The following is a 26,318-nucleotide window of genomic DNA, read 5'->3' as shown; positions in this document are numbered from 1 at the left end:
ACCTTATTTTTCTTATGTTCTTGCAAAGATTTTACTTTGGTTAGGTAGAACCTGTTTTTTAAAAAAAAATAACATAAGGTGCACAATTTTAACATACTGTGGTGAGTACAGAGTTTACATTGATTTGACAAGACAGTTTTTTTTAAACATGGCAAACAACAATTATTTCTTTCTGCTAGGTGTCAGCATGGCTCACTGGTAGCACTCTTGCCTTTTAGTCAGAAGGTTGTGGGTTCAAGTCCCACTCCAGAGTCTTGAGCATATAATCTAGGCTAACACTTCAGTGCAGTACTGAGGGAGTGCTGCAGTGTCAGAGGTGCCGTCTTTCAGATGAGATGTTAAACCGAGGCTCTGTCTGCCCTCTCAGGTGGATGTAAAAAGATCCCATGACACCATTCAAAGAAGAGCAGTGCCCTGGCCAATATTTATTCTTCAACCAACATCACTAAAACAGATTATCTGGTAATGTTTGTGGGTCCTTGCTGTGCGCAAATTGGTTGTCGCTTATCCTACATTAAAACAGTGACTACACTGCAAAAGTACTTCATTGGTTGTAAAGTGCTTTGGGACATCCTGAGATCATGAAAGGCACTATATAAATGCAAATTCTTTCTTTTTGCTTGAATTGACAAATGCATGTTTGATTTCAGTGTTCAAAATAATTTTAATAATGTGTTTTACGTAAGTGGCTGCAGGATGCAATCTGTAATCTTATAGGATAACAAATAAGGGTTAATTCATTCTAATGGTTGGAAAATTGTGGGCCGTGCACATTCACATTTCTGACATGCATTGCCAGTGGGCGAGGCTCCCTGATGGCAATGTGGATTTGTAAAGTTACCCCCCTATATGTTCTCTTTAAATAGAAATTACTTGTACTCTTCTTTGTTTTCACTTCAGACTTGCTGAGTCACGAACAAACATACAGTGCAAGAATGTCTCAGTAGATCTTCAGGACACTCAGGTAGAAGAGGCCTGCCTACCGCCCATAGACATGAGCAAAGTGTGCCCGTCACCTACAGACTCAAACAAAGGAGACTTGTCACCACACCACTCGGTTCAGGCAGAGCTGCCAGTCACTCATAGATTGAGATAAGTAATTCTAATCGGAGTAACTTTGGCTTGGCTTTGGAACACGCCTAGAGGAGAGAGAGCTGGAGAGAAACATACAGCTTCTGTTTGGCTAAAACGTGCTTGAAAATCAACGTTTTTCTGATTGTTCATTTCGATGCTTTAACAATAACTAATCATATTTTTAAAAATGTATTTAGTTTTGAACCAACACTTTCATGGAACAATTGGTTTTACTCCTTTTTTTGATGACCACACCTGCGATTGAATGATTGACCAGCAACAGTATCTTGTAGGCATTAAAGCTGCTGAGAAAGGAAAGATGGGTGGGAGCAGTGATTTCAAATATAAACTTAACAAGATTTTCACCTCTGGATTTGGCATATTGCACAGACAGGAGCGCACAGGTTACTGCATTGCACAGTACTCAAACGTCAAGCAGAAGTCTCCAAATAGGACACAGTTTACCCACTTATTGTCACCAGTCTGTGCTTCAGCAGTTGGTGGTGGAAAAAAGTAGAGCATTACCTGCTTGCCAATTTTCCACCTCTCACATACTGAGTGTGTGGGGTTACTGCCAGGCTATGGAGAAAGGAGTGAGCCTGGTAGAAATCCAGGCGCACCACTTGATTTTCCCCTTTGATGTGCTGGTGCTGTTAGCAGTGAGAATAAGCCAATTAAAACAAAAGCTTTTTACCAGCATGCTTACTATTATTGTGCCCTGGCCATCTCTTGTCATGAGCACTGTCCTTAGTGGCACAGATATTTTGATTGACATTCATTCAGATATAAATTAAATAGATTTCTTTCAGAAATGACATTTTGGGATATAGTATATGAGTAATTTGAGACATGACAGGTGGTAAGTGTAGCATGCTTGGGAGGAAAAAGGTGACTTTGGACCTATGGTTCCCAAAGCTCTCCACCACTGGAGTTTTCCTCATGTCATTTCTGGGCCTGTTATAGACTAATTGATAGAGATTAATATGATTAGTCAACAACAACTCCATTATCATTGTTTCATGGCAGAAAGCAAACTAGATGGACTTTGGTCTTTTGTTGTCTAGCAGTTCCTATGATAAATTTATATGGGGAAAATTACCAAAAAAATGGGAACCTGTCACACATTGACAGTGGTGAATAGCATGGTTCTTGCAAGGCATAAAGTCCACTGGGTTGATATTTAGTTGTTATACACTTAATGGCACCACTGCAAGGGGCAATGCCAACTTTGGTAAGATGTTTACTGCTAATATCATTGGCAATTAATCTGCCACCTCCTACCATACTGAAAACCATATGTTGCAACTAACACCTACGCAAATATGTATAAGAATCCACTTGTAACATTCAGCTACTAAATGATGATTATATCAAGGTCTATTGCACAAAATTCCAACCTATGTCGACACAAATTAAATTGATAATCTACAAGTTTCAAAATGATTATGGTTACAGACTACTGATGTATTTTATGCTCTGGAATGTTTGAGATAATTTTGTGGGAATGTCATTTATTTATTAAAGATGAATGCAGCTTGATTCTGTAAACAAAAATAAGTGTATTCTTGAATTGATTCTATATTGAAAAATGTAGACTTGTTCTTCATAAAGAATATGTATATTTTTCAATGCTCGTGCTTTCATATCAAGTGGAGTAGAATCCATATTGATTATGTTAAACAAAGAATGGTTACAGAAAATTGTCTTTTGTTTGTGTCTGTTAGATTTTATCTTTGGAGAATATGATGTATACATTTTGCTCTATGCTGGGTGTCCTCGATAAAAGTGAATTATTACAAATATTTTGGTACAAATCAGGTCCATTTTAGAGAACAAATGCTTTTAAGTGTCTAACAAGAAAACCTTCTTCAAACCATCTATCTAAAACAAAATAAAAAGTGTGAGAGCCACTTTTAAAGCTTAATTTCAACAAATTTTAACTCTTTTCCCCTATGCTACATGGTGGCATCTAATGCAATTGCAAAAAATTTTGACCACTTATCTATAATGCCACAATAATATATTACTGATATATTATGGGTGGCAAATAGATTATAAAATAAATAATTGGAGAGAATATTCCTTTGTCTGTACACATCATCATTCAAAACTCAATATTGCAACCTCCATAGCTGTCTAAACTTTAGTATCTTGAAGTTTCCTTAATTGTGAACTTTGACGGTGGCAAGGAAATTTTTTACAGAATTGAAAACTGATGGCTGCTACATAACTTTCAGTGAACCTAGGTCAACAAAAAGGTCTCATCTTTGTATTCATGTTCAAAATTTAAAATTGTGAAGAAAATTATCTTTTCATTTGAAGGATAACACTATGAAATAATGAGCTTTAACTGGAACTATTATACATAAATCCATGCTAGGTAACGGCACTAATCATTAGTGATTTTTCTTTTTGAATTTTAAGCATTTTTAAAATTAAATTAAACTGAAAATGCTGCAGATTTTTAACCAGCTACAACTTTGACCTAAGATAAAAATGTTACTTTACAAAAATGTTACTTAACCAACCAATGCTGCTGTAATTAGCAAATGGAGAACTCTGTTTAAAGAAAAGCTAAGAAATGGCACTAGACTGATGTTTTTTTAAACTTCTATTTTGTCGTACTATCATTTAAAAAAAACATGAATAACTGTACATTAGTATGAAATATATTTTGACCAGCCTTAATTGTATTTAAATAAATAAGGTTGTGTTGACTGCTTGATCTTGGTGATGCACTATGTGGGTTTTGGTATTTTATATTCGTACAATGAAAATGTTGGCAGCAGTGACTTATATTTGTTAAAAAACTTAATGTGTTAATGCAGAGCACTGAATATATTTAAATGAAATGAAATAACTAATTTATCTCATTGTTAAGCTTCTTATTGACATTATGGAATATATAATTTATATTACCATCTATTGCCACTGTACTTACCAAAATAGAACCATCTCTAGACTAATTAGTAAACTTCACCAATTAAATTATGTGGGCTTTGACTAGTGCCATTTAAAGAGCAAAATACTCAATAAAATACAAACAACATTAGGTCTGTGTTTGTAGTATTACATTAATGAATTCAAAATATGAAGCTTTACTACAGGATAATTTTGAGTTATTCAACCAGAAATTTTGAGACTGAAGGTTAATAATAGTAGCAGACTAAAGTTCGTACTTGCTGGTATCTATGCAAATAGATTGCTTAATTCCACATTTCTGCTGTTTGCACTGACTGTGCTGAGCGCAGCCTGTAGAAGAATTCCATTGTACAGCATCTACTTTGCACTGCAACTTTTTCAGTAATACAGCACTGACACGTCTATCAAACCAGCTTTGCAAATGCTGCCTTAATACTACCATTTTTATGTAAATCCGCCCTCACTTTCAAAACATTAGAAAATTTCCAATCGGCTGTGTATGTTAGTGAGCACACATAGGTAGAGCTCTCATGTAGTTAAGTTCAGTGAGAAGCCTGGTGACCCATAGTATGACTCTGGTCCGTGAATGCATATTGCAATATATGCCAGGCCAGTAGATGTAGTATAATGGCAGCATATGCAAACTCCAGAAATTTATCTCCAGCTTCCAATATTAATTTGCCATTTGATATTGTTGTTATATTCTACTGACGGTCTACAACTGTGCTGAATTTTGGATAAAATCTGTATTATAATTTTAAAAAGCACTGGGAGTGATTTTATTAAAATACATGTAATAATAAAAATCTTGAGACATTTATCAGACCAGAAGGATTTTGTCTTGTTAATTGAATGAATGGGTAGCTGTAAGGTAGAGAACAAGAGGTTAACAAATGCTATTTCATTAGCACTCACTGTGCACATAGAGAATTCTCAAAGTGCTTTCTAGGGTGGTAGGATGGGTACTGAGCAGGAGGGAGAAAGGAAAGGGAGTCAGGAAACAGCCAAAGCATGATTGAAGAGAAGGGTCTTTAGCAGGTTGTTGAAAGCAGGGGACATAAGATAAGAACATAAGAAATAGGAGCAGGAGAAGGCTATACAGCCCCTCGAGCCTGCTCTGTCATTCAATAAGATCATGGCTGATCTTTTACCTCAACTCCACTTTCCCGCCCTATCCCCATATCCCTTCATTCCCTTTGGTGTCCAAACATCAGTCGATCTCAGTCTTGAATATACTCAATGACTGAGCACCACAGCCCTCTGGGGTAGAGAATTCCAAAGATTCACAACCCTCCTGAGTGAAGAAATTTTTCCTCATCTCAGTCCTAAATGGCCGACCCCTTATCTTGAGGCTATGACCCCTAGTTCTCCAGCCAGGGGGAACCGCCTCTTATCACTTCCTTGACAGGGTAGATGCTAAGGCAGAGATGTTGAGGGAGAGAGTTCCAGAGAGTGGGTTACAAGGTAGCTGAAGGAGTGCCCATCAGTGGTGAAGCAGAGGGAGCAAGCAACGAGAGGCAGGCCTGTGTCAAAGGACCAGGGGGTATGCAAAGGTATATGCATACAACGGGGGAGATTGCAGTCATAGGGAGGGATAAGATCATGGTGGCACTTGAAGGTAAAGATGAAAATGTTAGTTGATTCTCTGGGATGCAGGAAGCTAATGGAGCCTGGCAAGGATAAGTGTATTGTGGATGTGGGTCTTTGTGTGGATAAGAACACAGGCCATGGCATTCTGGATGACTTGTAGTTTATGGATGGTGAAAGCAGGGAGGCCAGCAAGGAGCACATTGGAGAAATCCAGCCATGAGGTGATAAAAAGATGGATTAGGGTTTCAACAGTAAAGGAGGTGAGATAGGAATAGAGACAAGCAATGTTGCAGATGTGAAAGAAAGTAGTCTTGGTGATGGATCTTGTAGGGGAGAAAGCTGAGCTCAGGATCATATGGTGCACCAAAGTTCTGCATCTCTGGACTTATCCTCAGAGACAGAGACAGTGGCAACAGCTGTCTGGTTGAAGTAGAAGGTACACGGGTAGAGCTGAATATCTTCAGAATACATGCAAAAACTGAGTCATGCTTTCACCGAGGGCTGGCGAGTAAATGTTGAAATGGTGGGGCCAAAAATGGAAGCTAGGTGTACACCAGCGGTGGTCGTGCAAGCAAGGGAGGAGAAACCTTTGGAGGCAATGCAATGTCCATGAAGAGATAGGCATCAGTATAATAAAAAGAAATGGAGGTAGACAGTAGAGGAGCTGTTCGAAGAGGATGGAGTTGGACGACAGTGTCAAAGGCAGCGAAGAGGATGAGAGGAGCAGTGAATCGCGTTCATGGGATATTGTTGGTGACTTTAACCAGTGGGGTCTTAGTGCTATGGATGGGGCAGAAGCCTGATTGGAGGGCTTTAAACAGGGAGAGATGAGAGCGTATTTACAAAGCAACAATGTGATCAAGGACTTCAGAAAGGGAAGGATGGAGCCGGAATGATTGCCAGAGGGACTGAGAATAGTTGTTTTAGGTGGGGGGGGGGGGGGCGGTGGGGGAATAGTAGTTTTGAAAGGTGTAGGGTCCAAGCCAGACGATAGAGACAGGGTGATGATGTCGGTTAGCATCGGACTAAGAAGTAAAAGTTGGGTGATTAGACGCTGGAGAGTTCAAACTAATATAAAAGCAATGCATTAGCAGCAGCAGATGTGCTGAACGAGTGAATGGAAAAGTTCATCATTGTGCCCAATGGCATCTTCTCTATATAAACATGATTAGGTATTTCATAAGACAATCTACCAGTGACGTTGCCCTGTTAACTGATTTTAGAGAGGGAAATTTTGCAGTCTTATACAGGAAGTAAATTATTGGAATAAATCATATAGTCATTTTGGTTTCGAAAAGACTGGTCTAACTTGCTATGACTCCAACTTAACCTTGCGCTATTTGTTTGTTTGCATTTATGTTGAACTTGACTGATTGCACACTGCCACCTACCATATTTCTCTAGATAAAATTAGATAGAAATATGACATTACTGCTTTCTTTGCAAAACAGTGCACAATGCATTTTAAGAAATTAAGATGCCAATAATGCAATCCTCAGTGCTGCAATGCAAAGGCTGCAGTACCCACATTTTTGGGCACTGAGTCCTGCTAAGAGCCTGGCACGCAGGGTACCTGATAAATCAGTCAGCAAACACCTATGGTGAGCTGGGCTCATTACAGCCCTGCATTCAATAGAAAAAGGAATAGCACCAGAGGATTGGGGAACAGCAAATATAATTTCAACCTTTAAAAAAGGAGATAGAACTAAGCCAAGAAACTATAGACTAATTAACTTAAGGTAGGTGGTAGGAAACATGCTAGAATTATTGCTAAAAGATCAGATAACAAAACACCTAGAGATGGAGAATATAATTTAAAAATAGCATGGATTTCTAAAAGGAAGGTCATGTCCAACCAACCTTAATGAATTCTCTGAAGAAATAACAGAAAGTCTGGACAAGGGCAATGCAGTAGATATGGTATGCATAGACATTCAGAAGGCTTCGATAAGGTGTCACATAAGAAATTCATAACAAACATTAGGGTGTGTGGAGTTGGGCTAGGTATCCGAATGCATTAAAAGTTGGCTACAAAATAGAATACAGAGGGTAGGAGTTAAGGGAACTTTCTCGGCCTGGCAGAAAATGGGAAGTGGTGTCCCGCAGAGAGCTGCGCTGGGACCATGGTTGTGAATGACTTGGACTCAGAAATTGGAGGTATAGTTTAGCCATCTGATTAAAGCTCGATGCAGTGGTTCTATTTTGTATCTGTTTGCACAAGCCACATTTAGGGATTTCCACCATAAATTCCTGAATTTTGTCAGGTAAATGGATTAGTAAAACATTTCCAATTTTGCAATTTGAATGCCCAAATTTTCCCTTGTCTTCACACTGAAAGTCAGGTCCCAAGATTTGTGGGATCTCAGGACCCCGGATCCAACTTTCAGCGGCATGTTCTTTCAAGGGCAAATTGATTTGAAGTGAATTCAGACTTTGCAGTACTGAGAGTAGCCTAGGATCTATGTGGTCACCATTGGAATCGAAGATTAGCAGGGTGCATGATTTAAATCTTCTGAGGGACAATTTTGCAGGATGGTTTAGATCACTATAAGACAAAAGCAAACAGACTGAAGTTCAAAAACTATCAAAACTAACCTTTAATATCTATGTCTCCAACTTCTGAGATCTCACCTGCAGAGCATTACCAGTGAATCACCAACTGGAAAGTCAAAGGTTTACTTTAGAAGGGCTGAGGAAGAGAGATGGGGAAGTTTCCTATCACATTTCCATTAATAAACTTCATTGGCTGTTTCGAGTTGGAGGAGATGAAAAGATATTAAGTCTATGGGAAGTCAAGTGACCATGTATCAAATTCAGTTCTTGTTGGACCTGGAAAGTTTTAGTAGATAACTAAAGGGCACCCAAATAAAAAAAAAACCCTCTTCAGATGAAAGAATACAGATAGAGGGGGTAAAAGAACACTGGTTATATGCTTTCAGCATCGTTTTCTTTCCAAAACTTGTATCCTGAGTTATTCTGTAATTAGTTGAATCCTGGACTCTGAACATTACGTGCAGGCTCTGCCCCTTATACATACATTTTCCAGCGCAATCGGATTTTAAGGCCATTATCTGGTCATTTATGTGATTGCTGAATGTGGGACCTTGTGCGCAAATTGGCTTCCTCGTTTCCCTACATTACAACAGTGACTAGACTTCAAAACTACTTCATTGGCTGTGAAGCACTTTGGGACTTCCTGACATCATGAAAAGTGCTATATAAATGCAAGTTCTTTTTGGTATTTGAATTTTTGGCCACAGGTGATACTTAAACAGACCACTAGATGGAACAATCATCATGGAAAATCTTATTCTATCCAACAGGGTCTGAAGCAAATACGTCATTGATGACCAGTGACGCAGAAGCACCAGCGTCACTGTTTTCATGGGTCCATTTACTTTCTTTAACACATGAGGGTAACAAGGTTAATGATTGGGAGTGATTAAAACAAAGGTTAAATTGACAGCTTATGTCTTTATCAGATACAGTATTAAAATATCTGATCTGAGGACTAATATTCTTCAATAAGAATTATACAAAATTCTGCATAATGTTAATGAAGCTCAGTGCTCTGGAAATTATAAGCTTGCAACCACTCTGTTTCATTGAACAAGTGGATAGTTCTGCGACAATATATACTTGTGAAAGTTTTTCTTTTCAGCAAGTTTGTTACATGGTATCAAGGGATTGAGACAATGTCATAAATTACAAGAAGTAGCCTTGAGCAGTTTATTGTCATTGAACTGAAGGTTTGAGTGTGCTTTTCATACACTCCAAGATGTGTTACTCTTCATAATGTTTTCTACACTACATTGAATTACATTGAGTCTACAGCACAGAAACAGGCCATTTGACCCAACTGGTTTATGCCAATGTTTATGCGCCACACAAGCCTCCTCCCTCCCTACTTCATCTGCCCCTATCAGCATAACCTTTTATTCCTTACTCCCTCATTTGCTTATCCAGCTTCCCCTTAAACGCCTCTATGCTATTTGCCTCAACTACTCTTTGTGCTAGAGCTTTCCACATTCTTACCCCTCTTTGGGTAAAGAAATTTCTCCTGAATTTTCTACTGGATTTATTAGTAACTATCTTATATTGATGATCTCAAGTTTTGGACTCCCCCACAAGTGGAAACATTTTCTCTACGACTACCCTATCAAACCTTTTCATTATCTTAAAGATGTCAATAAAGACATCCTTCCTAACCTCTTTGTATTCCCGTTTGTCATCCTCTCTTTTATTGTCTATGTATTTAGAATATGCCTTTTGCTTTAGTTTCAATTCCACTCATCTCTTTATTCCTCCATGGTGTTTCATTATTGGCTAGTTTGTTCTTGTTTTTTAGAGGAATATATTTCTCCTGAACTCCGTTGATCACCGTTTTAAATATTTCCCACTGCCGTTCTATCTCTTTGTCAATTTTTTCCAGTTTACCTTCCCTAGTTCCATTCTCGCCCCCTCAAAATTAACTTTTTTCCAATCTATTACTTTGATCTTTGTCTTACTTATGTCTTTCTCAATTATTATTTTAAACCTTAATATGTTGTGATCGCTATTACCTAGATGTTCCCATACCCTTACTTCTCCTATCTGTTCTGGTTCATTTCCCATTACTAGATCCAGCAATGATTCCTCTCTTGTTGAGCTTCTCACATACTGGGTAAGAAAAGAGTCATGTACACACTGTAAAAAGTCCTTTCCCCCTTCCCTACCTTTTCTTGCCAGTTTATTTGTGGGTAGTTGAAATCTCTCATGATTATTAGTTGATGTTTTTTACTCATTTCATAGATTTGCCTACACATTTAATCCTCCACTTCCCTTCCACCATTAGGTGGTCTGTAGAATATACCTATTAACGAGATCGATCCCTTCTTATCCTTTGTCTCAATCCATATGGATTCTGTTTCTATCTTAAAATTACTTAGGTCCCTTTTTTCTATTGCCATTATGTTGCCTCTAATTTGTACAGCTACTCCACCCTTCTTCCTTCCTGTCCTTTCTAAATACGTTACATCCTGCAATATTTAACTGCCAGTCCTGTTCTTTATGTAGCCATGCTTCAGTTATCCCTACCACATCTGGCTCCTCACTACGAATTATTGCCTCCAGCTCCCCAGTTTTGTTCTGGATGCTGCACACATTGCTGCACAGGCAATTTAATTTGTTTTTAATAATTGTTTCCCTCACTTTAATTTTAACAGTCATCTTGTACTCATGTTCTATAACTGTATTTGTTCTCTGACCGTTTATGTCACCCTTATTCCTTACCTTGGTCTGACCTTTACTCTCATCTCCTATTTCTTTTACCTTCAGACTTATGTTATTTTCACCAGATCCCTCCCCCCATCTTACTGGTTTGAAGTCCTATCGACTGCCCTCTTTATCCTTTCTGCTAGGACACTGGTCCCATCCTGGTTCAGATGGAGCCCGCCCCAGCGGTACTGCTCCTTTCTGTCCCCGTACAAAAGTGACTACATTTCAAAAGTACTCAAAGCTGTAAAGCACTTCCAGACGTCCTGAGGTTGTGAAAGGCGCTATATAAATGAAAGCATTTATTTTCTTTTTTTCTATAACATAAACAGACTTAATGACTCCTTCCTGTTTTCTGTTACTGAAAAGCCTGAAGATAAGTCTGCCAAATGGACAGCAGGCTCCCACCTGTGTATCTGAATGGACCAAATGAAATATCATAGCTTCTATATATCACAGTATTGTAGTTCTTGCTGTCTGTTGCACTACGTGAATGGAATAAAGGAGTAGAAGGTGCAGAGAACTGTATTCAATATACAAAACTCATTTATCAAGTGTAATAGTTATCAACTGTCCTCTGCATTTAATTGTCAAAACATAATTTGAATACTGAATAACTAATTTTTCTGCCTAATTTGTTATATTCCTTAGAGTAGCATTACCTCCTTGCAGTCCATTGCAGATTGAATTCCAGCAGAGATTATATCAGACATTTAATCTTTCACTGAGGATGTCATCAGACACTATCTGGATGCAGCATTCTCTCAATGGCGACCAGAACCCCTGCTGTCAATGAAAATACACCTTCCACAAAGCAACAACAGATCAGACTTAGTGGGGTAAAAATTGGACCTTGTTGTACCTGTTTTCCGAGTCAGGGACGTACAGTCATTCCTTGCGCCAAGTGCTGCTAGGGCATAAATGTTGGGAATTATCGAATATGATGTAATTCCTTCATTTCCATGACGTCACAACTCACTCCTCCATTTTGGGGTGGATGTAAATGTACGAACCCCCATTCCTGCTTAAATTCTAACGAGGAATTTCTGTCCCACCTGCCCAGATTATAACACTTGTGTGCCAATTTTGGGCAGAAATGTGGACACCTATTTACTGCCAATATCAAGTAGAAGAAAACATTTAGAGCAACAACAAAAAAGGGCACTGATTTAGCAAAAACAATCACATCATTGTGGGATGAAAGTAGGCTGCAACAACCCTCAACATTCTACCATAGGCATCTGGAATGAGCTTGAAATATTGATTATTGCAAAAATTGTTCTAGAATATAAGGCCTGAAGTCCCAGATTTTCCATCCAATGTTCCCTGTGATTGCTGTTCCTTGCAGGGAGCACCTGATTGGAGGATCAGCCTTATAATACTTGTTAATCTCTTCCTATAATATGTACTGTCATAATATATGCAAATCTTTTAAAACATAGGCCAGAGATTAGCATAAGAATGCTTTTATGTGAATTTGTTTGTCACCTATTTTAATGAAGGCATTAACCATTTTGAATAGATTAAAATTTACGTTAAAATAGCGAACAAAGGAATGTCTTCCACACCTGTTTAGCATTCGTATGTAAGTATCACAAATAGTCATTTCTAGGCCCATACAGTTTTGGTCCATAATTATGTGTGTTTCTAATCTGAATAACATCAGGATTCACTATTGTAGCAAAGTCTAATGCTGCAATTCAAATTCAGTCCCAAATAAATTAAAGCGCAAGGAAAGTCCAGAGGCGATACTTTCTGTTCAGAGTGCTGTCCACCTCTCTGCCTGAAAGAAGTGGGTAACATACGCGACTCACTTGTTAGCTGTCAGAAAACACTGCCCTCACATGAGCCTCAAAGAGATGAGCTATTTCACATCTCTGCTCCCTTCGCCGCTGCTTTGTGACAACTTATAAGAAGAGGTTGTGTGTGGCTTGGAGCAGCCTCATTCACTGGCAATTGAACCTCCAAGGGTAGCACCTGTATTGCTTATAGAATGTTTTGTCACATATAGTAAAAGAAAGAAATAATTACATTTATATACATCTCTCACATCCTCAGGACGTGCCAAAGTACCTGACAGCCAATGAAATGATTTTGGAATGTACTCATTACTGTGTAGGCAAACACAGCAGCAAATTTGTCCAAAGCAAGGTCCCATAAATAGCACCAAGATAAATGACCAATTAATCTGTTTTTTGCGGTGTTGGTTCAGGGCCTATCCGGGACACCAGAAGAAATGCCCAGCTCCTTTTTGAAAAAAGCCATGCGATTGTTTACATTCACCTGAACAGGCAGGCAGCGCCTCAGTTTAATGTCTCATGCAAAAGATGGTACCTCTGACAATTTAGCACTCCCTCAGTACTGCAATGAAGTGCCAGCCTAGATTACGTCCTCTGGTGGACTCACAAACTTCTGACACAAGGGAAGACTGTACCATCGAATCAAGCTGACATTGACATCATGCCTTTAATACTGTGGCTCTTGTTTTAGTTAACATAGTATTATAGCAGCTGTGATGAATTTTACATTTCAAAGATATTAATTGTAAGGCTTCTCATTTTAAAATGCAGATTTTTAAAGCTCATTCATCCATAGTAATGCATTTGTATTTAATTACATTTAAATGATTTTTTTACACTCAGAAATGTGTGCAATATTCATAGTTATACAAATAATTTATTCAAATGATAAAATAAAGATATGATATGCATACATTTGCAATTTTATGCAAAGTTATTTGAAAAATAAACAATAAATTTACACTTTCATTAAACCCTGGTTTCAGCCTCCTGTGATATGGTTCCAGCAGTCCTGTGATACCTCCCCAATGTGGCCATTCTTCATCTGTGAGCTTGAACAGGAGCTGGCACGTTATTTAACTAGAACTGGCATCACGACTGATGCTAGTCATGTCCTCATTCGACATCTACAAATAGACACTGTCAAGCAAGGGACCACTGAATAGCAATCATAAGTGGAAACTAACTGATTTTAACATTCCCTAACCAGGGGTACTGTGATCACTTGTAATGTACCCACAACATACATTCAAAAATTACTTTTTTAAATAAAATCCTTTCAGAATGACAGGATTTGTTTCATGATAGGACTGAGATTCCAGCTCCATAATTCACAACAATCTAGATGGAAAGTGTTTACATTGTTTTTCCCAGGTTTCCATGGCTCTTTCACCAAAGTTACGCAGACAAATGGGAGAATCCCCAGGGAAATTCACCCCCTCTTTTTTGCAAATTGTTTCTAGCCTATGCTTGATTGCCTGGTTGGTTTGCACTTCTTCCTCTATCCATTGGCAATATTCTTTTATTAAACCATAAAAGTGAGTGATTACAGCTGGTGACATAGTTCTATTACAACAGCAGTAAAAATGGCAGAGGTGATAGTTTATTTTTAGCTATATGTTTTCAATAAATTGCTGACGTTTAGGAATGTTACATAAGACATACATCACCTTTAATTGACTACAGGGCACGCACAGTATCACATGCAAAAGTAGATTATGCAGTTCAAATACAGTTGAGCCCCGTAAAGGCAATCCCTTTAGCGAAGGCTGACATTCAGTTGGCTTTCAAATTCTTACTCATTGCACTATGAGATGCTGACTTGCTGAGTTTCCAATTTCAAAGGTCATTTTATTTCAATACATGCATGCTTTAGGGCTCTACAATCTCATCAGCAGTTTTCAAAGCCTTCAGCATGTTCTTAGAATGGGCAGTGTGTCAAAGAGCACAAACATAGAACATCACTCACCAACTGAATGATTTGCATTTAATGAGTCACCTCCAATAAATTCACCAACGTGATAGACATGTTCTCACTTTGACTGCAGAGCTGCAAGTCTCAAGAGCTGAGGAAAAGACTGAAGACCCTTGGAGCATCTTTTCTTTATTGAGACAGTAGATCCTTTTAGAAAGTATTGCACTCTCCTTTTACTTGCTTGGGTCTCCCACAACAAGTAGCATTCAGGGCACATGGGTAAGATGCTTTCAGTCCCTTGCTATTGCTGCTTTGAAATCAGTCACTAAGAGATGGATGAAAGCAGCATGATATTGCCATCTCTCTGTTTCACTGCCCCCCTTTCACTGGGAAACTACATGTTATATCAGTAACTGCAGAAGCTCTGGCCACAATCCTGCAATCCTCCTTAGATATGGAGATGGCACCGGAGGACTGGAGGATTGCAAATGTTGCATCCCTATTCAAAAAATGGGAGAGGGATAAACCAGGAAATTACAGGCCAGTCAGCCTAATGTTGGTGGTGGGGAAACTTATAAAGGCAATAATCCAGGACAAAATTAATTGGCATTTGGAAAAGTATGGGCTAATAAATAAAAATCAACATGGATTTGTTAAAGGAAAATTGTGTTTGACTAACTTGATTGAGTTCTTTGATGAAGTAACAGAGAGGGTTGATGAGGGTAGTGTGGTTGATGTGTATATGGACTTTCAAAAGGCATTTGATAAAGTACTAGATTTGTTAGCAAAATTAAAGCCCATAGGATTAAAGGGATAGTGGCAGTATGGATACAAAATTGGCTAGGGGACAGAAAGCAGAGAGTAGTGGTGAATGGTTGTTTTTCAGACTGGAGGGAGGTATACAGTAGTGTTCCCCAGGGATCAGTATTAGAATCACAGTAGTAGGATATATATTAATGACCTGGACTTGATTATAGAGGATATAATTTCAAAGTTTGCAGACGACACAAAACTCGGAAATGTAGTAAACAATGTGGAGGATAGTAACAAACTTCAGGAGAACATAGACAGACTGATGAAATAGACAGACACATGGCAGATGAAATGTAATGAAGAGAAGTGTGAAGTGATGCATTTTGGTAGGAAGAATGAGGAGAGACAATATAAACTAAATGGTACCAATTTTAAAGGGAGTGCAGGAATAGAGAGCCCAGGAGGTGCACATACACAAATCTTTGAAGGTGGCAGGGCAAGTTGAGAAGGCTGTTAAAAAGCATATGGGATACTGAGCTTTATTAATAGAGGCATAGAGTACAAAAGCAAGGAAGTTATGCTAAACCTTTATAAAACACTGGTTAGGCTGCAGCTGGAGTATTGTGTTCAATTCTGGGCACTACACTTTAGGGAGGCCTTAAAGAGGGTGCAGAAATGATTTACTAGAATGGTACCAGCGATGAGGGACTTCAGTTATTTGGAGGGACTGGAGAAGCTGGGGTTGTTCTCCTTAGAACAGAGAAGGTTAAAGGGAGATTTGATAGAGGTACTCAATTCATGAACGGATTTGACAGAGTAAACAAGGAGAAACTGTTTCCAGTGGCAGAAGGGTCGGTAACCAGAGGAGACAGATTTAAGATGATCAGCAAAAGAGCCAGAGGCGATTTGAGGAAATATTTTTTTGCGCAGTGAGTCGTAATGATCTGGAATGCACTGCCTGAAAGGGTGGTGGAAGCAGATTCAGTAGTAAATTGCAAAAGAAAATTGGATAAATACTTAAAGGGAAATGGGGAAAGAGCTATGGGGAAAGAGCAGAGGAATGGGACTAATTGAATAGCTCTTTCAAAGAGCCGGCACAGGCATGAAGGGCCGAAAGGCCTGCTCCTGTGCTGTACCTTTTATGATACTATGATACTATGATGAACTCAGTGTATGGGAGTGCAGGCACAAAGCAGATGGTACCCTCTGTGGGTAAGTGTGTTGCACTGTACCATGCTGCGCACTATGCCACTGAAATACTTTTCAGGAATAGAACTAAACTCGATGGCAGCTTCAAAGAGATAAAATTCAGAAATTCCATGGGCTCTTAAAAACATATAACAAATATAACTGAGAGACCTTCATATTGAGCCATGTGCCTGATGGGAATTCAGCAATGTGTTCAGTCTTGTTATGTTGAGCATGTCTCACCAAGTCATCATAGGTATGTGAGTAGACACGGTATTTTGGGATTCATTCCAAAAAGCACCATTAAGGAGTTTTATTTCAGTATATCAGGAATGGAAGATTTTTGATAAACTGTTACTGTTCACCGATGTAGCTAATGGCACAGAATTCGGTGTTTAGTACCAAGGGCACTCTTTGCCTGACAAATAGCCAGTCATCTGGACAGTTCAAGGATATGCCAGAGGTATTGTATTTCTACTGTTCCTACTCATAGATCTAAATTTTAACCGCATGAATGGGTTGGTTGAGGGCGGGTGGGAAGGTAAAAATTGTAAAAAAAACTAAAACCCAACCCCAACTCGCCTCCAACCCACCCACTTCCGATTTTAACGGAGGCGGGATGAGGGGGGGTTGACCAACCTGCTCTTAGGAGGCGGTTTGGTCCGTGAAAGCTTTCAAGGAGATTGTGGGCCTCCATTTTTATAATTTTTTTATGTTTAACTCCTGGAGGCCAGGACTCCCGGGCCTTCTGCTTCATGACATGTGAGAGGAGGTGAGAAAGCCCCGAACTGTAGGTAAGTGCCTTTATTGCACTGCTTGTGGGCCAGGAGGAGCAGGAGTGCTTCCCCCAGGCCCAATAAGCCTACCTGCTGCAATCCCCCCCATGATCTCTGACCCCCACGATATCCGACTCCCCCGATGACCAACCCTCAAATGACCCCTGACCCCGTGACTCCCAACCCCCCGATTACCGACTCCGATGACCAACCCTCGATGACTCCCGACCCCACAGATGACCAACCCCCGATGATCGACCCTCGATGACCCCCGATCCCTCCGATGATCGACCCCCGACGAGCCCAACACCCCCCCCCCCCCCCGATGACCCCCAACCCTGACCCCCTCTTCCCCATGGCTGATCGCCCCTCCATCAAAGACTTACCTGCTGGCATCCACTTTCTGGCTCTTCTCCCGTCTGACTGATGGCCAGCCTGTCAATCAAGCCAGCCTGTCAGGCAGGAAAACCTACAAAAAATAGGACTGATTCCCTGATCGGGTATTCCAGGTAAGAAACAGTGATCATACAGAGTGCTGGTTAGGAAATCATGGGCCCACAGTCCCTGATTTTCCATCCATTAATTTAGATTGCCAGCTCTCCTTGTGAACGGTGTCCCTTGCTGGGAGTGCCTCAACAGGGAATCAGCCCTAAGTTACTATGCCCAGCAGTAACAAGGTTAATGACTATAACAAACATTCTCTGTGCTGTAGCGCTCAAATCCAATGTTCACTCCATGGTAATTTTGCAACATTCAGGAAACGGGCATTGAATGAGCGCTAGTTAGCATTGACAAGATTAATGTTCAGTAAAGCTGAAATGCCACAGGTATTAACACCAATAACAATTTCCTCATACATAAGCTAATGACGGACCTAACGCCTGATCTAGGACCGCACTGGGCTGCCCTGAGCACCTGCTCCGTTCAGATTTTCCTGCCGTGGATACGGCCTAGCAAGCAGCCGCCACCAAAAAGGTATGTGATTTTTTAAAAGCTTGCTGTGGAGCCAGGAGGAACAGAAGTGCTCCTCCTACCCCCACATCACATCTGAGGGCCGCTGTCAGCCCATGATCACCCCCACTCCCGTTGTACTTATCCCACCGGGACTTACCTGAGGGCTGCTGCCTGCGAGGCAAGCAGACTAAAAATGATCCATTGGCAGTGGGTGAGCTGCCTCTGGAGGTGCCAGCAGCTTGCCCAAAATGATTTTGGGTGAGCCTCGGGCTTCCCGGTTGGGGTCTACATTGTCTGCGTGCCATTGGTTATGCACCCGAAATGGCCCATAACCAGTTTCTAACTCTCTGCCCTCTAATCCTCCCAGTTTATCCTGGCAGTGTTGTCTCCCACCTCAATTCAGCCTGGCACTCCTCCCTGACTTCAAGGCTCCTACCTCCTGCTATAAAGGATTGAACACCTCCACGCACTGTGGACAGGAATTCTTGATCACAAAATCATAAGATAATTATGGATGAGGGAGGCCATTTGGCCCATCTTAATTCATCCGTCCAGAAAGATCCTAACATCCCCCCATTGTAGCATTCAATTGTTCTTAATTGATTCCAGGGTTTTTGCTTCCAGTACTCTATCGAGAAGTTTATTCCACTCTGTGTGAAGAAGAATTTCTCATATCAGTTCTAAAAAACACCCTTTTCCTAACTTTAAACTGTGTTTTCTAGTTATACTCCTGCAGTTTAATTTAATGCAATTTCTTTTTATTCAGTCTCAGGATGTGGGTGTTGTTGGCAAGGCCAACATTTATTGCCTGTCCCTAAGTGGTTTGATACAACTGAGTATCTTGTGAGGCCAGTTAAGAGTCAACCAAATCGATGTGGGACTGCAGTCACATGCAGGTCAGACCAGGTTTCCTTCCCTAAAGGATATTAGTGAACCAGTTGGATTTTTTTTTACAACAATCCAACAGCATCATGGTCACTTTTATTGATACTGGATTTTATTTCCAGAGTTTTTAAAAAACTGAATTCAAATTGTCAAACTACCATGTTGGGATTTGAACTCATAGTCTCTAGATTTGTTAATCCAGGCCTCTGGATCACTAGTGCAGTAGCATAATCATTACACTACCCCTATTTGTGCTGTAACTCATTAGAACCTGAAGGATCACGTCCCAAGAATTAATGTACGATTCTCTTTCAGGTGCTGAGCTGCACACTTCAGCATTTTTAGGTTTTGCCCTAATTGGTCCAAATTTTGTTTATTTATAAAGAAATAAGAAATGGCCCAATTCAGGATACTTTGACTTTTCCGATTATTCCTTCTTTAACCCACATTAAATGTTATATTGCAGTTTTGAATGATTACAGAGCTTAACAATGAACACAGCATCATTTCGTTACAAATAATTCACACAGATATTTTGATATATTTTTGGATTTTATTTTTTGATCTCTTAAATAATTGTAGAACAAATCGCAGATATGTTGTTGACTCTTTTTTAGAGTGCTTTCTTGCTGATTTTCTTTCTATCCACTGTGATTGAACAGATAATTCCATATTTATCTTTCAGTAGCATCTGTTGCCTCTTCCAATGCTCTGCCAATTTACTCATTCATTAACAGTGTCATAAATTTAACTGGAGACAGGTCAGACAGTAAACTAGAAATGTATCCTAGCGTAACAATTGTTCCTCGGTCAGTCTCACTCTTTTTATTCCAGCTCTCTCCTCACTGAATGCTTTCACTATCTACACATGCACTGTCATGATCCACATATGGTTCCCCTCCACGCTGGCTGCAGAAATGATAGGTGCTTTTTTCTTTATTTTGTTTTGAACTTGTATGATTGGAGTTCTAGTGGGGACACTGTGGTTTGCAGTCTCACTCCGGCTGTGTATTTATCTAGATGTGTGAAAATTTGTATTCATACCAGCTTTATTACAACAAACCATATTTTAAAATAAATATCGAAGAGGGTAGGTATGCATCAGAGTGCTGGGCAGAAAATTAGGTAAACAAAATATCAAAAACCTGCTGATCTAAGGAAGGCTGCTTCCTGTTCTCAGATACAACTGATCTCAAGTTAGGATTTTAATTCAAAGAATCTAATTTTGGGCCCACAAAGATTAAATTGATTTGAACGCTCAGTGTAATCCAACTGCTAGGTCTAAAACTGCAAATTCCTTTATCTGGTTTAATCTCTCATGTTGATACATTACTACGCCATTTGCCTTGCCCATCAATAATCTTCTTTCTGCTCTGGTATTCTTTTCACAGCAGTTGTCTTGGCTGCACTGCTGCTTTCATCCCTGAATATTTTTGTGGCTATTTTAAACGTGATAAACATCCAGCCAATTCTTGGCAAGAAGTGTAAATCAAACAGCTCATTGCATGCAATTTACAACATCAGGAAGTTGCATTTATATAGTGGCCCCGAATTTCCACGCAGGAAGTTGCACTGCTTTGGTGCCAATGGAAAATGAATTGCACCCACCGATGGTCTGGAGAGGCATTTACACTAGAATTTCCTGGGTTAGCTCATTTGCACAACCATTGGAGTAGTGATTTGCGTAAAAGCTGTGTGAAATGGGAGTAATATGCGAGGGTGCACGGAAACTAGAGTGCAGCCTTTTAGAAGCCAGATAACGTCTCAAGGTGTTTCACAGAGGGGTGCAACAGGGTGAGTTTCTTGCAGGAGGGAAAGATGCCAGAGAATCAGGGGGAGAAACTAAGTTATGACTTGATGATCAGGGCCATGCCACCATCTGGGTGGTTTGGGTGGTACAGGTTGCGGCAAGAATGGTCGCAGGGGAGGCTTTGTCTAACTAGACCACTAAGTAGCAGGTATAGTTCAATGTGGATAAGTGCAAATTAATTAGTATATGAACAAGGAACAAAAAGAGGACATATGTGTTATGTAGAACAACAGTGTGCTATCTCTAAAGGAAATAAACTGGGAATTATTGTGAATACATCTATGAAACCATCAGGCCAGTGTTTGTCTACTGTTTTTTTAAAAAAGACAAATAAGGTACCTATTACATTAGCAGGGGGATAAGATACGAATGAGAAGAGGTTATATTTCTGCAGTACACGGTGTTGGTCAGACTATTCTAGAGTGCTCTAGAGTTGTGATTACCTAATCATAGGAAGGATATTATTGTCCTTTAGCTACTGAGGTGGGCAACAAAGATGATTCCGGGTATTAGGAATCAAAGTTATGAAGAAAGGTTAAGGAAGTTGGGTTTATTCTCCATGGAAAGAAGTGACTTTGAGGTGACCTCTTGAAGTTTTCAAGGTTATAAAGGCAATTGATGAAGTTGATCCAGGCAAATTGCTCACTGTGATAAATAAAGAAAAAGAAAACAATAAAGGTACTTGGATTTATGTAGCACCTGTCACCTCAGGTAGCCCCAAAGTGCTTTACAGCCAATGAAGTACTTTTGAAGTGTAGTCACTGATGTAATGCAGGAATAATTGAAATATCAGTCAGAAATTGGGAAGTTAGAAGTAAAGAGGGAAGTCAGGAGGGTACATAAAAGGTAATTGATGTATGGAATAGGTTAACAGGAGATGCCATTGAACTGCAGAGTATGCAAGAAGGGTACAACTATAATCATGGGTGACTTTAATATACATATAGATTGGTCAAACAAAATTAGCAATAATACTGTGGGGGAGGAATTCCTGGAGTGCGTATGTGATGGTTTTCTAAACCAATAAGTTGAGGAACCAACTAGAGAACAGGCGATCCTAGACTGGGTATTGTGCAATGAGAAAGGATTAATTAACAATCTTGTTGTGCGGGGTCCCTTAGGGAAAAGCGACCATAACATGATAGAATTCCTCATTAAGATGGAGAGTGAAGTAGTTGAATCCGAAACTAGGGTCCTAAATCTAGAAAAAGGAAATTACGAAAGTATGAGGTGCGAGTTGGCAATGATAGATTGGGGAACTTTACTAAAAGGGATGACGGTGGATAGGCAATGGCTAATATTTAAAGAATGTGTGCAGGAATTACAACAATTATTCAGTCCTGTCTGGCACAAAAATAAAACAGGAAAGGTGGCTCACCCATGGCTTACAAAAGAAATTAGGGATGGTATTAGATCCAAAGAGGAGGCATATAAAATTGCCAGAAAAAGTGGCAAGCCTAAGGATTGGGAGCAGTTTAGAATTCAGCAAAGGAGGACAAAGAGATTGATTAAGAGGGGAAAAATAGAGTATGAGAGTAAACTAGCAGGGAACATAAAAACTGACTGTAAAAGCTTCTATAAATATGTCAAGAGAAAAAGATTAGTGAAGACAAATGTAGGTCCCTTACAGTCAGAAATGGAGGAAATTATGATAGGGAACAAAGAAATGGCAGAACAATTAAGCACATACTTTGGTTCTGTCTTCACAAAGGAGGACACGAATAACCTCCCAGAAATGTTAGGGAACCAAGGGTCTAGTGAGAGGGAGGAACTGAAGGAAACCAGTTTTAATAAAAAAAGTAGTGCTAGGGAAATTAATGGGGCTAAAGGCTGACAAATCCCCAGGGCCTGATAATCTACATCCCAGAGTACTAAAGGAAGTGGCCCTGGAAATAGTGGATGCATTGGTGATCATCTTCCAAAATTCTATAGACTCTGGAACAGTTCCTACAGATTGGAGGGTGGCAAATGTAACCCCACTATTTAAAAAAGGAGGGAGAAAAAAAACAAGGAATTACAGACCAGTTAGCCTAACATCAGTAGTGGGGAAAATGCTAGAGTCTATTATAAAAGATGTGATAACAGAACACTTGGAGGGCATTAATGGGATTGGACAAAGTCAGCATGGGTTTATGAAAGGGAAATCATGCATAACAAATCTACTGGGGTTTTCTGAGGGTGTGACTAGTAGAATAGATAGGGGAGAATCAGTCAATGTGGTGTATTTAGATTTTCAGAAGGCTTTTGATAACGTCCCACACAAGAGGTTAGTGTGCAAAATTAAAGTACGTGGGATTGGGGGGAATATACTGGCATGGATTGAGAATTGGTTGACAGACAGGAAACAGAGAGTAGGAATAAACGAGTCTTTTTCCGGGTGGCAGGCAGTGACTAGTGGGGTACCGCAGGGATCAGTGCTTGGGCCCCAGCTATTCACAATATATATCAATGATTTGGACGAGGGAACTAAATGTAACATTTCCAAGTTTGCAGATGACACAAAGCTGGGGTGGAATGTGAGCTGTGAGGAGGATGCAAAGAGGCTCCAATGTGATTTAGACAAGTTGGGTGAGTGGGCAAGAACATGGCAGATGCAGTATAATGTGGATAAATGTGAGGTTATTCACTTTGGTTGTAAAAACAGAAAGGCAGATTATTATCTGAATGGTGATAGATTGGGAAAAGGGGAGGTGCAACGAGACCTGGGTGTCCTTGTACACCGGTCGCTGAAAGCGAGCATTCAGGTGCAGCAAGCAGTTAGGAAGGCGAATGGTATGTTGGCCTTCATTGCAAGAGGATTTGAGTACAGGAGCAGGGATGTCTTACTGCAGTTATACAGGGCCTTGATGAGACCACATCTGGAGTAGTGTGTGCAGTTTTGGTCTCCTTATCTGAGGAAGGATGTCCTTGCCATGGAGGGAGTGCAACGAAGGTTTACCAGACTGATTCCTGGGATGGCAGGACTGAGGAGAGATTGAATCGACCAGGCCTATATTCACCAGAGTTTAGAAGAATGAGAGGCGATCTCATTGAAACATATAAAAGGACTAGACAGATTAGATGCAGGGAGGATGTTCCCGATGGTTGGGGAGTCCAGAACCAGGGATCATGGTCTCAGGATACGGGGTATGCCATTTAGAACCAAGATGAGGAGAAATTTCTTCACTCAGAGGGTGGTGAACCTGTGGAATTCTCTACCACAGAAGGCAGTGGAGGCCAAGTCATTAGATGTATTCAAGAAGGAGATCGATATATTTCTTAATGCTAAAGGGATCAAGGGATATGGGGAATAAGCGGGAATAGGGTACTGAGTTAGACGATCAGCCATGATCATTTTGAATGGCGGAGCAGACCCGAAGGGCCGAATGGCCTACTCTTGCTCCTATTTTCTATGTTTCTATGTTTCTAAATGGATTTAATAAATAATTTGATTTATTTCTGCAAAGCAAAAGGACGGGGCAAAATGTGAGAAGCAGAATTGGTGGAATAAAGCACAAAGATACAATTCATTAGGTCAAATATCTTTTCTTAACTGTTCTTAAAAATTCTAATATTCGTATGGAGCATCAAAAAAGCAAATAGGGAGTAATTAGTATCTGGGAATTAATTACACGACTGTCGTCCAATCAACAGGTACAGATTACATCATAGATCACCCGAGTGAAACTCAAGCAGTTTCTGAACACTGGCTGAATACTAAAATTAGACTGCAACCTAGAACTTATGGCTTAGCATCTGTCATTTCTTGTCTTAATACGTGCTGCTTAATTAGTAATTACTGAAAAAAGTAAAGCAGGTGCCGTTTATCACTCTGACAGCTGAGGATTTTCATTGTCATTCTGTTCTTTTGCTTCTCAATAAACTTAATTCTTTTCTGCATTGTTTGTAGAATAAACTTGGTTTCCTTCTGTTTTTGTTTTCTATTTATTACTTTTGATTTGACAACGTGCTACTTTTTAAATCTCGTCCACACACACTGTAACACTAACATAGTTTGTTGCTTCAGTGGCTGGTAATAAGAGTTGTCAGTAATAAAGTGGTAGCAATAACAAAAGGGGTTTTAGTCACTATAATTTTCTCTCTCTTCTCCTTCCTTTGTGAGAATGGCAACGTATGCTGGAAACTGTTGATTCAGGTTTATAAGATGATTAAGGGGATAGATTGAGCTCGTGTAGACAGCTTGTTTCAACTAAATAGATTAGAGAGGGCCAGAGGTCACAATTTCAAGTTATATAAGGCCAGAACTAGGTTAGATATCAGGAGGTGGCTCTTTTCCCAGAGAATAGTGGACCTCTGGAATGGGTTGCCAACTCGTGCGGTGGAAGCCTTCAAGTGAAAGCTGGATCTGGTTCTGGCTGGAGCAGAGATCACCTTGCAGAAAAGGTAGGTACTGCATGACATTAATCAAGAGTGGTCTCTTGGAATAGTTTTGATTGTCTGGGGGTGGGGGGTCAGAGAGGAATTTCCCAGATTATTTTCCCCCAAATTGGCTTGGGTTTTTAACCTGGTTTTCTGCTGCTCCCAGGAGATCACATGGCTTTCAGGTGGGGTGGGGTGTCTATATATTGTAACTCATAAGGCGTCGCAAATGTGTGGGACAGGCTGGATGGACCAGAGGCCTTTTCCAGAGGTCATTGTTGTATGTTCCTATGGTGGCAATCCTTTAGTACCAGACCTAAGTGACTATTTATATTTGAGCCTGGATAGGGAGTATGGGGAGACTGTTTGACCATTGAAGCTATCACAGCTGAGCCAGATCCTGTCCTTAGTCTTGTCTGGACACACACAATTCCAGCAAGAATAAAAATCAGGAGTGCAAGTATACCACTTTGTTCAATATGTAAAGAATAGGCTTTAAAATATCAGGTAAAGAAAAAAATATAAATGTTTACGCTGAGGAGGGTGTCAGCCTCATTTTTGTAATCAAAGTGAGCTGCATTTTGAGCATAAAATTTTAAGATTCTAAAAAAATTGCCTTGGCCATTTTTTGAAATGAGATTCATAAAACACAATTAAACTTATTAGGATGGATATGATTAAGGCCACCTGGCAAATTAAATCTAGATGTGAGAGCAAACTACTAGTTCTTCTCATATTCATAAAATCTCCATTAAGACATAGGAACGAGGGAAAGTAATGAAATTGGAGTTCAGTATGGAGTGAGGTAATAGTGACTGAGGGAATTTGTAGGTGTAATAAGCTATAGGTTTCACAAGCAGTGTGGTGACTTCAGGATACTGTTCCCCTGCTGTCATTGACAAAATGCAACCCTTAGTTTTGCACTTTCATTACCAGTATTAGATTATATCAGTTGTAACACTGAAGTGTTCTTCTCCAGAACATGTCTGCAGCACCATAAATCTCTAAGATTATAATTCTTTTATATGTCAATATACAGT

At 39.9% G+C, this 26,318-nt stretch overlaps 1 protein-coding gene across 1 annotated transcript in view; it reads left to right on the top strand.

Annotated features, from left to right (window-relative positions):
- The window catches only part of LOC137321797 (low density lipoprotein receptor adapter protein 1-B-like), a 113,320-nt gene extending 108,499 nt beyond the window's left edge, over positions 1-4,821 (top strand). Inside the window, exon 9 of the mRNA XM_067984472.1 lies at positions 901-4,821. Coding sequence (XP_067840573.1) covers positions 901-1,096 — 196 coding nt within the window. The 3' untranslated portion in view covers positions 1,097-4,821. The remainder of the gene's footprint in view (positions 1-900) is intronic.
- Positions 4,822-26,318: the final 21,497 nt, after the last annotated feature.

This window comes from Heptranchias perlo, chromosome 5 (assembly GCF_035084215.1).
Source record: "Heptranchias perlo isolate sHepPer1 chromosome 5, sHepPer1.hap1, whole genome shotgun sequence".
NCBI lineage: Eukaryota > Metazoa > Chordata > Chondrichthyes > Hexanchiformes > Hexanchidae > Heptranchias > Heptranchias perlo.
Note: the sequence above shows the minus strand (reverse complement) of the source record. Positions and strands in the feature narration are given on the sequence as shown.